Source organism: Orycteropus afer, unplaced genomic scaffold (genome assembly GCF_000298275.1).
Source record: "Orycteropus afer afer isolate SDZICR_OR568_19922 unplaced genomic scaffold, OryAfe1.0 scaffold00009, whole genome shotgun sequence".
Taxonomy (NCBI): Eukaryota; Metazoa; Chordata; class Mammalia; order Tubulidentata; family Orycteropodidae; genus Orycteropus; species Orycteropus afer.
In genome coordinates this window covers 5,952,682-5,969,101 of record NW_006921596.1, presented here as the reverse complement: position 1 = coordinate 5,969,101, position 16,420 = coordinate 5,952,682, and the positions used below count along the sequence as shown (strand labels likewise).

The following is a 16,420-nucleotide window of genomic DNA, read 5'->3' as shown; positions in this document are numbered from 1 at the left end:
AGCATTGGCAGATGGGATAGCATAAGGGAGGAATTGTTTTCAGTTATGGGGAAGAAACTGGCACTTGATGGAAAGTCTGGAATGTTATCAGAGGTAGGCAGACTAAAGATCTCTGGGCTAACACAGGAGTAGAGGTGGCAACAAGCAAGATTCAGAGGGTATTAAACCAAACTGTTTTGATTTTGTACTGTACAATAATATTTTTCCTTTCTAATTCAAAACACTCTGCTTCAAAGCTTACGGGTCTGAAACACAGAGATGTTGGTTCATTGCTTCCAGACTATGAAGTATCGATATAGCAAGGAGAAATAAGCTGATTGACATGGATATTGGAAAGGCTAAGACACTTATGTTAAAATTTGAGTCTTCATCTTCACAACTTAATTGACTTGATCAGCAGTCAGTGGTTTGGTCCCCTATTTCTTGTTTGCAAAGTGGATTTTCAAAATCTCTTTAAATGAGTGTGGATTAACCAAAGCACACAAAATTCTGGCTTTTCAAGCTTTACCAAATTCGTTTATTGGAAAGATGGATAAAAAAAAAATATTTAAATAACTTTGAGTGTTCACCATAATTTGATGTAAATTTATTTGGGATATATTTCTTTTTTTTTTTTTCCCCTTCCTATCTTAAAAAGTAGAGGGTCAGTGAAAAAGAAGAGGACTCTTAAGTACACTGACCTAGTGTTTACAACAATGGGCTCAAACATAGCATCGATTTGTGAGGATGGTGAGGACCAGGCATTGTTTTGTTCTGTAGTGTATTGGGTCACCAAGAGTTGGAACCAATTCAGTGGCATCTAACAACAGCAACAACAACCTCTTATTTAGAGCATGACTAAGTTAAAAAAAAAAAAAAAGTCATCTAAGGCAGCAATTCTCAACCTTAGTTGTGTGTTAGAATCCCCAGAGAACTTAGCAAACACTTCTCTACCTTGAGAGATAGTGTTAGTTGGTCTGGGAGGGGCCTGAACACCTGCAAGTTTTAAAAACTCTGTGGTGAATTCTAATGTGCAGCCAGGGTTGGGGCCCTCTGGGCTAAGTCATCTAGTCAATATACTTTTAAATGAAAAGTAAAGCAATTATTTTAAAACTGTAGGTAATAGCAAAAATATTGTACTTTATTTTAAAATCTATTAATTTCAAATCCAGTCAATTGATTGTACGTATTTTATTATTAATCTAGAAATAATTTTTATTCTCAATTTATTTTCTGCTTGAGAAGGTATCTAAATTAATAATAACTTTTAAGTGCTAATAAGTGTCCAGTCATCTTCCTGAAGGAAATTCAACATCATTTGAGCCACAGTGCTTTAAATATAAGGAAGGACTAGATGATTTGGATTGCTTCCAATTTCTGATCATAGCTGTATGGTGGTCTTAAACATTGTGATGAACTAATTTGGGATACTTTCCCTCCCTATGCCTCACCACTGTATCCTCCTTGGCACCCATTTATTATTACTAGATTTTAAATCTACTAAATGAGAAGAAAATAATTTCTTACTAAGTAATGATTACAGATTGTGAATTTTTACATATTAGAATTTCTAGTATTTCTAAAGGACAAATACTTCGGTCTGGGAAAAAAAAAAAACAACTCCTCAGAAGAAAAATTAGTGACCATAATGAAGTGATGCTTAAAACTTTCAATAGCTTCCACTTGGAATAAAGTGCTGTTCGGTAGGAATTAATGTGCACCTGAGTTATGCACTATGAGACGCTTTTCTTACTGGCTCTTTGAAGACTAAATGGGCTGTCTTAATGATAAGAAAATGTGTCTGAAAGGCATTGGATTTTCTCTTGCTTTTAAACTTTCAGGCATTATGACATTCTTGAAGACCGAGTTCCATCAGGACTAATTGTCGACTACCGCAATTTGCTGTCTCAGTGTGAGGAGAGTTACAGGAGGTTTTTAAATCTGAGAAGCAGTTTGTCAAATTGTAACTCTGACTCTGAGCAGGAAAACATCTCTATGGTGGAAGGGTTAAAATTGTATTCGGAGATGGAACAGTTGAAACAAAAGCTTAAACTCATCGAGAATCCTTTATTGAGGTATGTATGTCTTTGTTATTTTTAGTTGATCGGCATCTTTGGTTTCACCCCACCTATCTTCTGAAAACTGGTATGTCTGTTTGCTTTCTTTAAGATATGTGTTTGGTTACCAAAAGAATTCTAACATCCAAGCAAAGGGTGTTCGAGTGAGTGGTCAGAAGGTTACCCACGTGGTTTCCTCCACCATGGTGACTGGTCTGCTGCAGTCCCTGCTCAGGGACAAGCTTTGTCAGCAACCTTGTGAGGAAGAAACAGAAATTCAGGTAAAAGGAGGGTTTCTCACCCCACGTGGCTTTTTCCCTCTGATTCACCCACGATTTTCATGAACTCTACGGAGTGTATACAGGAGCTTCCCAGAGCTAGTTTTCTGTGAAATGGGAAGTAGTGAGAGCACTGCCCTTTGTCAGCAGTGGTCACTTAATCGAGCATGCACGGGCTTCATTCAGTGCACTATCAAAGTAGATAATGAAATACTCAGTTTTGACTCCATTTTCAAAGTGAGACATGAAGACACCTGGATAATATTTGGGTTACTTTTGGGAGGAGCATATTTGCAGTGTGTTATTGTTGTTTTCTAGTTCCATGGCGATCCGTTGTCTGCTATAAATGCCTGCTATGAAGGCGACACTGTTATTGTATGTCCTGGCCATTATGTGGTACATGGCACATTCTCCATTGCTGACTCCATTGAGTTGGAAGGTGAGTATGGGAGATCTTGCAACCAGACTCTCATGCGAGCTATGCCTAAGAAAACCCTAAGTTACTGATCTTTGTGGCAGCTTCAATAAGGTAATTTTAACTCATTTGATTTCAAATGAGTTGCCATGCAACTAATGGCATTGAAAGCTTGCAGGGAATTGACCCATTGTTTGAGCAATTTGATTTATGGTTCTTATAACATGTAGATGTGTTGGGAGGACGTTCACAGTCAGTATATGGATAAAAGGCCATTAAGAAGAAATGTATTTCCAGATTGTAGGTGGTTTATAGAGAGAAAATCTAATTTCTAGAATAAATATTCCCAGCAATATATTTTTAGTTTAGTATGCTATATTGGACTTGTTACTTGCTCTTATGTCATATATGTTGTGGGTATTTGGTGTGTGGTTATTTGTTTTAAATTTAGCTTAGAGGCAGTTCCTGGATTATGAATGAGTTCCGTTCCTAAACCTGTAAGTTGCATTTGTATGTAAGTTGGAACAATTAGGTATAGTTTGATCTAACGTTAGTCAATTGTTTGTCTTAGTGTACTGTTCTATGCATAAAAAAATCTTTTAAACACTTCCAGATGCACTAAAACATCTTTAACATAATAATACGGTAATAATCATAATGTTTTGTTGCACATTGCAAAGTAGCACCCATTTGTTAATACAAACCATGCTATGCACCTTGAATTTTTAATATAATAGGTTTTGTAGGGGTTGGTTTGTAACTACAGGTTAGATGTCAGTGGGATGTTTATAACCCAGGCGCTGCCTATATTTTTGTTAGAGTACAGTGAAGTACATTTAACTTGAAATTGATAGAAAATAAACATGATCTTAATTCTTTAAAAGCTTGCTGAATGTTACAAATTCTGTACTTTGTGTGTTGGCCAAATAGTTTTGAGAAAATTAATGTTGAAAGTTTCTATTAAAGATAACTTTTTAGTGGTTATAATTTTATTGTCCATTTAGAGTGATTCCTAAATTTAGGTTACTTTACAATCGTTCATCTTGGTCCTGTACATTTCCATAATGTGTCAAATTTATATACACCTGTTCCACTATTTACCAAAACAGCTTCAAGTTAGCAATAAAGCTTGTAATGCAAAAAAATCGTATATCATTTTGGGACTTGTGCAGCTGTTCACAAACTGCTTAAGCTATGTTCTTTATCTTTATCTTGTCAAAACTTCTTAATGGAAGCAAGGCTGGGAGTTTAATTTCCTGCTGTTCACTAGTACATCATCTCACCCCTTTTTTGTTTTATGTGTGTAATTTTTGTTCTTTCTCCTCTCCACTATTTGATTTATATAGATATGTGTGTATAAATAACACATCTGCAGGATAAAACACTGCAATAAAAACACTTTATTTTTGGCATAGTGAAAATAACACTGATATTATAGATTGTGTGGTAGATAAGAGTTCTTTGTAGACTGGTGAGGAAATTATAATGTGATTGCCAGAGGGTCATAAATAGCCATCCAGAATTCTGATAGTTAAGTGTAAAAATGAGTGTAAATTTACCAACAGAGGGCATTCTCAGAATTTGAGGACTCAGATGATCTCTCTACTAGTGTGAGTATATGAAGTACTTGTTCATGAGTAATATTTAAGTTTCTCTGATAATAAGCATAGCTAACACTTACAACGAGAGATATATACTGAGTACTTACTATGTGCAGGGTATTAGCATTATTAAAAAAAAACAACCAAACTTACTGCAGAAGTAGATTGCCTCATTTTCTTCCATGGAGCAGCTGGTGGGTTTGAATCACCAACCTCCTGGTTAGTAGTCAAATGCCTTAGGCACTACACCACCAGAGCTCCATGAGCATTATATAGTAAAGTTTTTCTTGTTTGTTGTTGTTGTTGTTGTTAATGTGCCGTGGAGTCGGCCCCGACTCATAGCGACCCCTCCTTGGGTTTCCGAGGCAGTATCACTACGGAAGTAGGATTGCCCAACCTTCCTTCCGAGTTTTCTTATTTAGAACTTCCATTTACTTATTGATGGTTTTACGTTTTAAACTGCTAAGAGTACATAATTTGTGTATATTTCTCATTGTGGCAATTCTTTTTATTTGTTTATTTAAACTTTTTATTGTGATTTGTGTGAAGGTGTACAAAGCAAATCAGTTATCCATTGGACAGTTCATACCCATTTGTTTCATGTCATTGGTTGCAGTCTCCACAATGTAACATGACTCATCCCACTTCCATGGCAATTCTTTTTATACTTTTAATTTTTCTAATGAGAAAAAGCAATGATTATTGTAGAAAATGTGCCAAGTACATGCAGACACATATAAAAGATTAAAAAAAGACCCTCCACTACTGCCGGCAGCGTTCTGGTGTAAGAAGTCCTGGGGCATTTGCCGGCATCCCCGAAGGCTTGTCTGTTCTCTTCACGTGTAGGTTTCCTCCGTGGTTTGGCCTGGTTGACACAGTTACTGATTTTACTTACTTAAGTCAAGATTTATCTTTAGACAATGAGACTTACTTCTTATTTACAGCTTTGTCAGTGTGGTTCAGTTTCATGATGAAAATCAGGCCAGTTCTCTAGATTTCTGATTCTTCATTTTTTGGTAAGCCCACTCAATGGCCCCACCTGTATTTTAGTTTGAATTCAGATTTATAAAAATCTAATGATTTCTATTGGTTAACAAGGTAGGCTACTTTTTCCAGTAGCTAAATTGTTTTATGGCTAATTGTCAGTTTTTAAATCAGGCAGTTGAAGAGAATATTAAAATTAGATAATCTTGATAAATTGTTAGGCTTTTTTAAAGCTAATTTATGTTATTATAGAATCATGGAGTTGGAAAAAATAAAAAACTTAGAAGGATGGAGTACTTAAAGCCTTTTCACTCAACTGTGAACATTTGGATTATTTATTTACTGTTCCATAGTAGTTCTGTGAGTGGATTTAATGCTGAGCGTGTCTGAGATGGTTCAGAAGGTAGTCTCCCTGATAGGGGGCAAATTGGGAAGTTGCAACTGTTAAAAATTGAATACCATGTTTTAAATTAATCAAGACACATGGAGATAATTAGATATTATTTAAATGCACTAGTTGATTGTTCTCAAATATATACAGTGTCTTTTAAAGAAATCTACGTTTTACTGATTAGACATTTCCTTTCACCCATCTTGTTCTTGTTCTCTTCCTTAGGATATGGTTTACCAGATGATATTGTGATAGAAAAGAGGGGCAAAGGAGACACTTTTGTGGATTGTACAGGTGTGGATATTAAAATCTCAAGCATAAAATTTGTTCAGCATGGTGCTGTAGAAGGAATCTTAAGTAAGTATTTGAATATTTGGTGTATCATTTGTTCCAGGCTTTGAAGAAAAACTTTGCTTTTCATGAAAGGTAGACTTTAATGAAAAACCACTCTTGAGTGTATGGAAGGCTGATTATTTATATACATAAAGTAACAATTTAGGAAGCTTCCTCCAAAGTGAAAAATAGTTCAGCCTATTCTTCCAGATTTCTTAGTTTAATACTAACTTCTTTTCTGTGTGATCAGTTTTTTTTTTCCTTTTAAAACGTTCCAGTATCGTGGTCTGTTTTCTTCTTTGTTTTCCATCTAGCAATAGCTTCAGGCTAGCTATCTTCATGTTTCTGTAATATTTATTTCCTGGGATCTGTGCTCCCTCTCTTGAATCAGGGCTCTCTTCTTCCTTCCAACATACTCAACAAAGTTACTCTCTGATACTTTTTTCTAATCAAAAGTGCTTTTTAATTTGATTTTGCATTTTTGCAGTCAAATCATTCTTTTTTAAGAATGTTGCTTTTAAACTTTAGAAAATAACTCAAAATAGTCATTGTTTTATAGATTGTGAATTTATAACTCAGATGATAAAGTTTGAAAACTATTGACTATTTGTTGTTGTTGTTATTTGCTGTCGAGTCAGCCCTGACTCATAGCGACCCCTCCTTGGGTTTTCAAGGCAGTGTCACTATGGAAGTAGGATTGCCCAACCTTCCTTCCGAGGACCATATCTAATGTTCGCTCGAGACCATTTCTAACACTGAAAATGCACAGTAGTTCTTAAAGCAGTCTATTGTATGTTTTTATCCTAGGCATTCACCGTGGCAAAACTACATTGGAAAACTGTGTACTGCAGTGTGAAACTACAGGAGTCACAGTACGAACATCAGCAGAATTATTAATGAGGAACTCAGACTTATATGGTGCCAAGGTATGGCGGTCTCCTATCCTTTTGGTGAAGTACCTTGGGTTCACATTCTAAATGAATCAATAAAATATGGAGCCAAAGTGTGAATGCATATTCCTATTGTCTTTCTTCAAAGAAGTTCATATGCTTAAGTATATGTAGTCAGCCAGACTTAACTATACCAGGTTATTCTCATTTAGCATTTTCAAAACAGTTTAAGAAGAAAAAGAATAAAGTTCCTAGTAGCTCTCTGGAAACTTTAGGAGAGGCTTAGACCCGTTGAAAATCAGTTGTCTGTGGTTTACTTCTGAACTCTTAATTCTATTCCACTGGTCTGTATGTCTGTCATTATACCAGAACCTGACTTTTTTTGACAACTGTAGCTTTATACTGTGTTTTACGACCAAGAACTATGAGTCTTCCAACTGTTATTTTTCATGATTGCTTTGTCTATTCAGAGCCCCTGTATAAATTTGAGGGTTGATTTTTCTAGTTCTGCAAAGAGTACTATTGGAATTTTGGTGGGGAATGTGTTGAATCTATAGATTTCTTTGAATAGTACTGACATTTTAATAACATTAAGTCTTCTGATCCATGAACATAGAATGTCTTTCCATTTATTTTGGTCTTTTATGATTTGTTTTAGTAATGTTTTATAATTTTCAGTGAACAGGTAAGTCTTTAACTTCCTTGGCTAAAATTATTTCTAGGTATTTTACCCTGTTAGCTGCTACTGTAAATAGAATTGCATTTTAAATTTCCTTTTCTGGTTGCTCATTGCTGATGTGTAGAAACCTGACTGATTTTGTGTACTTTGTACCTAAAGTACACCTTGTACACTTTGCTACTTTCCTGAATTCGTTGATTAGCTCTAGTAGTTTTCTTTCTTTCTCTTTTTTTTTTTCACTTTTATTGTGGGGAAAACTTACATAACAAGATATTCACCAACATAACAACTTCCCCATTTACAGCTCAGGAACATTGATGACATGTTTTATGTTGTGCCACCATTATTGCTCTTTTTTCCCAAAATATTCCACTACCATTAGCATAAACTCAATGGCCCACGAACAGAAGCTTCCCCTTTCCCCCTCCCTCTTACCCCTGTTGTTGTTGTTGTTGTTATGTGCCGTCCAGTCGACCCCGACTCATAGTGACCCCTCCTTGGGTTTCCGAAGCAGTATCACTACGGAAGCAGGAATGCCCAACCTTCCTTCCGAGGAGTGGCTGGTGGCTTTGAACCGCCAGCCTTCTGGTTAGCAGTCAAGCGCTTTAGCCACTATGCTACCAGAGCTCCTTCTTACCCCTAGTGACTACTAATAATCTTTGGTAGTATATATAGGTATGCATATATAGGTGTGTATATATGTATATATCTTTTTTTTTTTTAACCTATCCAGAAATTTTCTCTCCCCTCCCTTCCCATCCCTGGTAAGCAACAAAGAACGTTTCCCTCTGTGTATAAACCTTTCCTTGACTTTTGACGGTAGTAGACTAATACAATATTTATCCTTCTGTGATTGACTTATTTCGCTCAGTATAATGTCCTTTCCAAGTCCATCCATGTTCTGCGGTGTTTTGCAGATTCTACATTATTCTTTAGTGTTGCACAGTATTCCATTGTGTGTATGTACCATAGTTTGGTTATCCATTCCTCAGTTGATGGGCACTTAGGTTGTTTCCATCTCTTTGCTATTGTGAATAGTGTTGCGATGAACATGAGTGTGCGTATATCTATTCGTGTCCTGCCTCTCACTTCTTTAGGATATTTACCTAGTAATGGGATTGCTGGATCAAATGGTATTTCTATTTCCATCTAGTAGCTTTCTTGTGGAATTTTTGTGGTCTTCTATGTATAGGGTCATGCCATCAGTGAAAAGGGATGGTTTTACTTCTTTCTTTTTGATTTGTATACTTTTTTTTCTATTGTTGCCTAATTGCTCTGGCTAGACCTTCTAGTATAATAATGAATAGCGGTGGTGAGAGTGGGCATCCTTGTCTTGTACCTGATCTTAAGGGGAAAGCTCTAAGTCTCTCCACTGAGTATGATGTTAGCTGTGGGTTTTCTATAATGCATTTTATCAGATGGAGGAGCTTGCCTTATACTCTTAGATTGTGAGTGTTTTTATCCTGAAAAGGAGTTGGATTTGTCAGATACCTTCTCTGTGTTGATTGAGTCACTTACCAAAAAAATTGGCTAACGTTCATTCATTTCGGGAGGGAGCACATAGTCAAGAACCAATGGTACTGCAGGAAGAAGTCTAAGCTGCACTGAAGGAACTGATGAAGTACAAGGCCCCAGGAGTTGATGGACTACCCATGGACATGTTTCAACAAATGGACGAAATGGACGCAGAGCTGGAGGCATTCACTTGTTTATGCCAAGGAATTTGGAAGACAGTTACCTGGCCAACTGACAGGAAAAGATCCATATTTGTGCCCATTCCAAAGAAAGGTGATTCAACAGAATGAAGAAAATATTGAACAATATCATTAATATCACACACAAGTAAAATTGTGCTGAAGATAATATAAACACACTTGCAGTAGTATATTGACAGGGAACTGCCAAAAATTCTAGCCAGATTCAGAGGAGTATGTAGAGTGAGGGATATCATTGCTGACGTCAGATGTAGCTTGGCTGAAAGCAAAGATTATACCAGAAAGATGTTTACCTTTGTTTTATTGACTATGCAGAGGCATTTGACTGTGTGGATCATAACAAATTATGAATAACATTGCAAAGAATGGGAATTCTTTAACACTTAATTGTGGTCATGAGGAACTATCCATAGATGAAGGGGCAGTCGTTTGAACAAAACAAAGGGATATTGCTGGGTTAAAATCAGGAAAGATGTGTGTCAGCGTTGTATCCTTTTACCATACTTATTTAATCTGTATGCTGAACAAATAATCTGAGACGCTGGACTATATGAAGAAGAACACAGCATCGAGATTGGAGGAAGACTCATTAACCACCTGCTATATGCAGATGACACCACATTGCTTGCTGAAAATGAAGAGTACTTGCATTTACTGATGAAGGTCAAAGACTACATACAGCTTGCAGTATGGATTATACCTCAACATAAAACAAAAATCCTTACAATTGGCCCAATTAGCCACATTATGATAAACGGAGAAAAGATTGAAGTTGTCCGGGATTTCCTTTTACTTGGATTCACAATCAATGCCCATGAAAGCAGCAGTCAAGAAATCGAAGGACTTACTGCATTGGACAAATCTACTGCAAAAGACCTCTTTAAAGTGTTAAAGAGTGAAGATGTCACTTTGAAGACTAAGGTGTGTCTGACCCAAGCCATGGTATTTCCAATAGCCTTATATGCACGTGAGAGCTGGAGAATGAATAAGGAAGACTGAAGAAAAATTGATGCATTTGAATTGTGGTGTTGGTGAAGAATATTAAGTATACTGTGGACTGCTAGCAGAACAAACAGATGTGTCTTAGAGGACATACAACCAGAATGTTCCTTAGGAGCTTAAATGGCCAGACATCGTCTCTAGTACTTTGGTCATGTTGTCAGAAGGGACCAGTCCTTGGAGAAGGATATCATGCTTGGTAAAGTAGAGGGTCAGTGAAAAGGAGGAAGACCCTCACCCAGATGGATTGACACGGTGACTGACGAGGGGCTCAAGCATGGCAACGATTATGAGGATGGCACAGGACCGGGCAGTATTTTGTTTTGTTGTACATGGTGTAGTGCCTACGGCATTTGACTGCTAACCTGAAGGCTGGCAGTTCAGACCCACCAGCCACTCCTCAGAAGGAAGACTGGTCAGTCTACTTCTGTAGAGATACCACGTTGGAAACTCAAGGAGGGGTCTCTATGAGTCAGAAACTGACTTGATGGCAGTGAGTTTGTTTTGTTTTTTTTATGGTCTTTATGAATCAAAAGCAACTTGATGACTGCCACCTGAAATGTTTGAACATCAACACTTCTTCTTGGTACAGTGACTCTATGTATTCTTTCCATCTTCTTTTGATGCTTCCTGCGTTGTTCAATATTTTGCCCATAGAATCCTTTGGTATTGCAAGTCAGTGCTTGAATTTTTTCTTCAGTTTTTCAATTTCAGAAATGCCTAGTGTGTTCTTCTCATTTGATTTTTTAACTCTAGGTCTCTGGTAGCATAGTGGCTAAAGCACTTGACTGCTAACCAGAAGGCTGGCGGTTCAAACCCACCAGCCACTCCTCGGAAGGAAGGTTGGGCAATCCTACTTCCGTAATGATACTGCCTCGGAAACCCAAGGAGGGGTCGCTATGAGTCGGGGCCGACTCGACGGCACATAACAACAACAACAACAACAACAGGTCTTGCACATTTCATTATAGTACTTTAGTCTTTTCTTCTCAAACTGCTGTTTGAAACTTCTGTTTAGCTCTCGTATTTCATTTCTTCCATTTGCTTTACCTATTCTCCATTCAAGAGAAAGTTTCAGAGTCTTATGACATCTGTTCTAGTCTTTTCTTTCCTTCCTGTCTTTTTAATGACCTTTTGCTTTCTTCATGTATGATTTCCTTGATGTCATCCCACAACTCCTCTGGTCTTTGATCATGGTTATTGAATGTGTCAAATCTGTTCTTCAGATGGTCTTTAAATTCAGGTGGGGTTTACTCAAGGTCATATTTTGTGGACTTGTTTTAATTTTCTTCAGCTTCACCTTAAACTTGCATATGAGCAATTGATGGTCTGTTCCAAGTCGACCTCTGCCGTTGTTCTGACTGATACTGAACTCCTCTGTCATCTCTTTCCATAAATGTAGTTGTTTAGATTCCTGTGTGTTCCACAGGGCACAGTCCACATGTATAGTCTCTGTTTAAATTGTTGGAAAAAGATAGTTGCAGTCAATAAGTCCTTAGTCTTGCAAAATTCTATCATGTGATCTCTGGCATATTTTCTATCACCTAGGCCTTATTTTCCAATTACTGATGCTTCTTTGTTTCCAACTTCCACATTCAAATCACCAGTAATAATAATACATCTTGATTGCATGTTTGGTCAGTTTCAGACTGCAGAAGTTGATAAAAATCTTCAATTTCTTCATCTTTGGCCTTAGTGGTTGGTGTGTAAATTTGAATAATAGTAATATTAACTGGTCTTCTTGTAGGCATATGGATGTTATCCTGTCATGGACAACATTATACTTCAGGAGGCTAGATCTTGAACCATTCTTTTTGACAATGAATGTGACACCATTCCTCTTTAAATTGTCGTTCCCAGAATAGTAGACCATATGATTTTCGATTCAAAATGGCCAATACCAGTCCATTTCAGCTCATTAATGCCTAGGATATCAATGTTTAGCCATTCCATTTCATTTTTGACAACTCCCAGTTTTCCTAGATTCATCCTTATTCTATTCCATGTTCTGATTATTAGTGGATGTTTCATCTGTTTCTTCTCTGAGTCATGCCACATCAACATATGTAGGTCCTGAAAGTTTTACTCCATTTACATTATTAAAGTTGACTCTGCTTTGTGGAGTGGAGTAGCTCTTCCCAAGTCATATTTTGAGTGCCTTCCAACTTGAGGAGCTCATCTGGCAAGAGATAAGACAAAGTTTTACTGCTATTCATATGGTTTTCTGTGACCAATTTTTTCACGAATGGACTGCCACATCCTTTTTCCTAGTCTGCCTTAGTCTGGAAGCTTTACTGAAACCTGTCCACCATGGGTGACCTTGCTGGTATTTGAAATAGCCAGTGACATAGCTTCCAGCATCACAGTAATACGCAAGCCATCACAGTATGACAAACTGACAGGTGGTGAATATACATATGGTATGTGGTGTCATAAATGGTTGATAGCAATTCTTCATCTATGAAATTATGTATTATTCCTCAAATGGTTTCTTAAATATAGAAGTTTGACTGAATCATATTCACTTCCCATTGTGCCTACCATAGCAGCATCAGGAAGTAAATTGTTGCTGTTATTACTTTTTAGTTGGTAACTTTGATTGGTGATGAGGGATAGTGTTAGAGAATTGGGCCATGCATAAATCTTTCTGATTACTCTTTATAAACAAGACACTTGAATTGGCTGCTAATTTTAACATGCATGTAATAGTGGGGGCTATTAACTGTTTAACTCTTAGGTGGGATTTTCAGATTAGGTTAGCTATTTAAAAATTGGTGTTTTTTTTTTTTAAACATAGGGTCTTGTTTCTATCCTCAAATTGCAATGTTTTACTAGACAGAATTGCTGTTCTCCAATGAGTCTAGCGTCTCTGAGGGAATGGTTATTTAGCATCCAAGTGTATCTTTAACAAAATTTTTAAATGATTTTTTTTTTTCTTTTTATAAAATCAGAAAACTGATTTGCCAGAATGAGAAAATGGGATAGGAATTAGATGTTAACACTCTTAGCCAGTGTGTGTGTGTTGTGTGTGTGTGTGAGTATTTTGTTTTGTTTCTGAAAGTGATAATGGTAGACAACTACCTGAAAATAGAGCAAATGGAAATGTTGATAAGAAATACCTAATAAAACTTATCCCTAAGACATTTTATATTTTCACATTACATTGCACTGTGTGAAAGGGTTAGTAGTGATTATAACAAACCTCTTATAGTTCTGCCTTTTAAAAGCTGATTGTCAATACCTCAAATTGTAACTTGTAGGGTGCTGGAATAGAAATATATCCCGGCAGTAAGTGCACCCTGAGTGACAATGGGATCCATCACTGCAAAGAAGGGATACTCATTAAGGTGAGCACCTGCTGAAACAACTTCTTTCCAGAGACGAGAATGGTTTCATCTAAGAAAAATTATGTTTGATTAAATTCCCATACTGGATTCTGCTGTTTTCTGGTTTGGAAATGCATAAATAGTATATAAATTTTAATAATATCAATAGTTGAGGATAGAAAGTCTCTTGTGAAAATGCTTTACTGCCTTTAGATTTGTGAAAATGACAGGAATGCTGTCTCACTCAGAGCTCAGACTGTGCTACGACATATTAATAAGCATAGCTTTTCTACTTATTTTTAGAACAGCCTGAAAAAAAAGTGAGAAGAGTTTTAAAGCGGCAGTGTTGAATGTGACAGTTCCTTAAAACACTTGTTTTCAATGTCACAGGACTTCTTAGATGAGCATTATGACATCCCCAAAATAATCATGGTGAATAATGTCATACACAATAATGAAGGTTATGGCGTTGTCTTGGTGAAACCTACAATCTTCTCTGACCTGCAGGAAAATGTCCAAGATGAAACTGAAGGTACGTTATATTTAGTAGTCTTTTATATAAAAATGCAAACCTAATTTACTTTATTTCAGCATTAAACTCTGATTAAAGCTCTGGTCTTTCTTCACCTCCTTAAAGAAAGGACCCAGGACATGGAGTCTCAGAGTGCAGGAGACTTTCAAGGTCAGCTAGTTCAGCTATTCATTAAAAGCCTTGATATTGTTGTTTCATTGGTCCTGCTGTTCCTTTCTTAGGCTTACTTTCTAAAAATTTATAGAATAAAGACGGGTGTATGGCAGCAGTATCCTGCTGGCATTTGTTAGGGATGTTGTGGTGGTCATTGTGTGCTGTTGAGTCAGTTCTCACTCATAGCAACCCTACATGACAATAGAACTATCCCATTCCGTTTCCTAGACTGTGATCTTTATGGGAGCAGATTGCCAGGTCTTTTCTCCTGTGGCATGGCTGTTGGGTTTGAACTACTGAGTGCTTAACCATTGCACCACCAGGAGAGAAATGAATGTGCCAGGTTGAAGGCTGCATTTACTGGAGGGGATAGTGGAGTTTGCTCTGCTTGTTACTGGTGGAAGTAAACGCTTCTCTGTCACCTAACTCTTGGCAGAAAAGTTGCAGTAACTCAGTGGGAAATTCATGATTTTCCAGCCACGATCCAGATCATAATTGAGTCTCAGTCACAGAAGGATTAACATCGAAGTGGGTGGGCAAAGGTTAAAGGATGGTGAGTAGTCTGTATCATCCTGTGAGTTTTTCATTGTCTCACAGTTCTGTGATCAGAAGTCCACACAGACTTGACTGGGTTCTCTGCTCAGGGTCTCACAAGGGTGAAATCAAGGCATAGGTTGGGCTAGACTCTTCACTGAAAGCTCTGGAGAGGAATCTTCTTCCCAGCTCATTCGTGTTGTTGGCCGAATCCAGTTTCTGGTGGTTGTAGGACTTGAGGTCTGTGCTTTCTTGCTGCTATTGGCCAGGAACCTCTCAGCTCCTAGAGGGCACTCTCAAGTCCTTGTGGCCCCTTCTGTCTGAGCAGTGGAGAACCTCCCTCGCGTGTGTTCACTCTTACGCTTCAGATCTCTGGCTTCTCCTTCAGCAGCCAGTTGAGAAAGCTCTGCTTTTGAGGGCTCGTGTGGTTAGATTGGGCTCACCTGAGTATGCTACGTCTTTATTTGCATACAAATATAGTCATCTCTTTTCTAAAGATCAACTATTAATAACCTTAGTTACATCTGTAAAAATTCTTCCATGTAACAATCATGGGAATGATACCATGGGCTGAGGATCGTGGAGGCCATCTAGAATTCTGCCTGTTATGCCCACTCACTTACAAGAAATTGCTTGATTTGAGAGTTTTTTGTTGTTGTTGTTGGCTATGGCTATGACGTTATCATAAGTTTCCCAATGTTAGTTCTATTTATATGGACATTCTTTTTTTTTTTTTGTGATTTGGGTGAAGATTTACAGAGCAAATTCACTTTCCATACAGCAGTTCACATATACTTTGTCTCATGTCATTGAGCACATTTTACCACAATACAACAGCTCCCCTCCCACTTCCTTCCCACAATTACCTTTTCCCAGTGTCCATCCCTTGATTTGAGAGTTCTTTTAGAAAAAGTAGTGCAGGTATGCATTGCTTAATGTCTGTTTGGGCAACATCTGGCTGCATGTATGTTGTTTTTGTTTTCCTTAAAAGGGAAATTAGCTCTCCTTTTGCTTATTGTTTCCCCCTGATGTTTTTAAAGACCTCGAAGTCCCAGAAGGAGCAAGCAGTGGGATGCAGGTCTCATCAACCCTGTAGCACCTCCTTCTCCTCCTTCTGCCTTCATTCACCTGTCCAGTAGCCGTGTGGCCTTTCACTCCTGGTGCAGGGCAGCATCTGCTGCAGCTCTTCAGCTCCTGCTGTGGGCACTGGTGGTGCTGGCTGGGCCTGGGACACCCCTGGGCTCCCAGATTAGGTGGCAGTGGTTGCTGTACATGATCAGGAAGCAGCCGCACCAACTGGGTGGTGGAAGCCATGACTGCCACTGCCAGCCTTGCTCCTGGAACCTGCATACCTGGTCCTGGTAGCCACCTATCTGTGCCCCTCTGGGTGCTGCCCCACCTGTGCTCAGATGTGTGCAAAGTCCCAATCCAGCTGCTGATGCAGCCATTGCGTGGCTCAGGTGCACACTTGGCAAGGCCAGCTTCCTGTATGCAGTGAATATAGCTCTCTGGCTTTGTCTGACAGGTTCCCATAAGCTTTTTTTTTTTTTTTTT

At 38.0% G+C, this 16,420-nt stretch overlaps 1 protein-coding gene across 1 annotated transcript in view; it reads left to right on the top strand.

Moving 5' to 3' along the window:
• Positions 1–16,420, top strand: part of SHCBP1 (SHC binding and spindle associated 1) — a 36,346-nt gene that overhangs the window by 11,829 nt on the left and 8,097 nt on the right. The window contains exons 6-12 of the mRNA XM_007946771.2: positions 1,821–2,054; positions 2,149–2,317; positions 2,633–2,753; positions 5,931–6,062; positions 6,846–6,964; positions 13,582–13,668; positions 14,038–14,179. Coding sequence (XP_007944962.1) covers positions 1,821–2,054; positions 2,149–2,317; positions 2,633–2,753; positions 5,931–6,062; positions 6,846–6,964; positions 13,582–13,668; positions 14,038–14,179 — 1,004 coding nt within the window. The remainder of the gene's footprint in view (positions 1–1,820; positions 2,055–2,148; positions 2,318–2,632; positions 2,754–5,930; positions 6,063–6,845; positions 6,965–13,581; positions 13,669–14,037; positions 14,180–16,420) is intronic.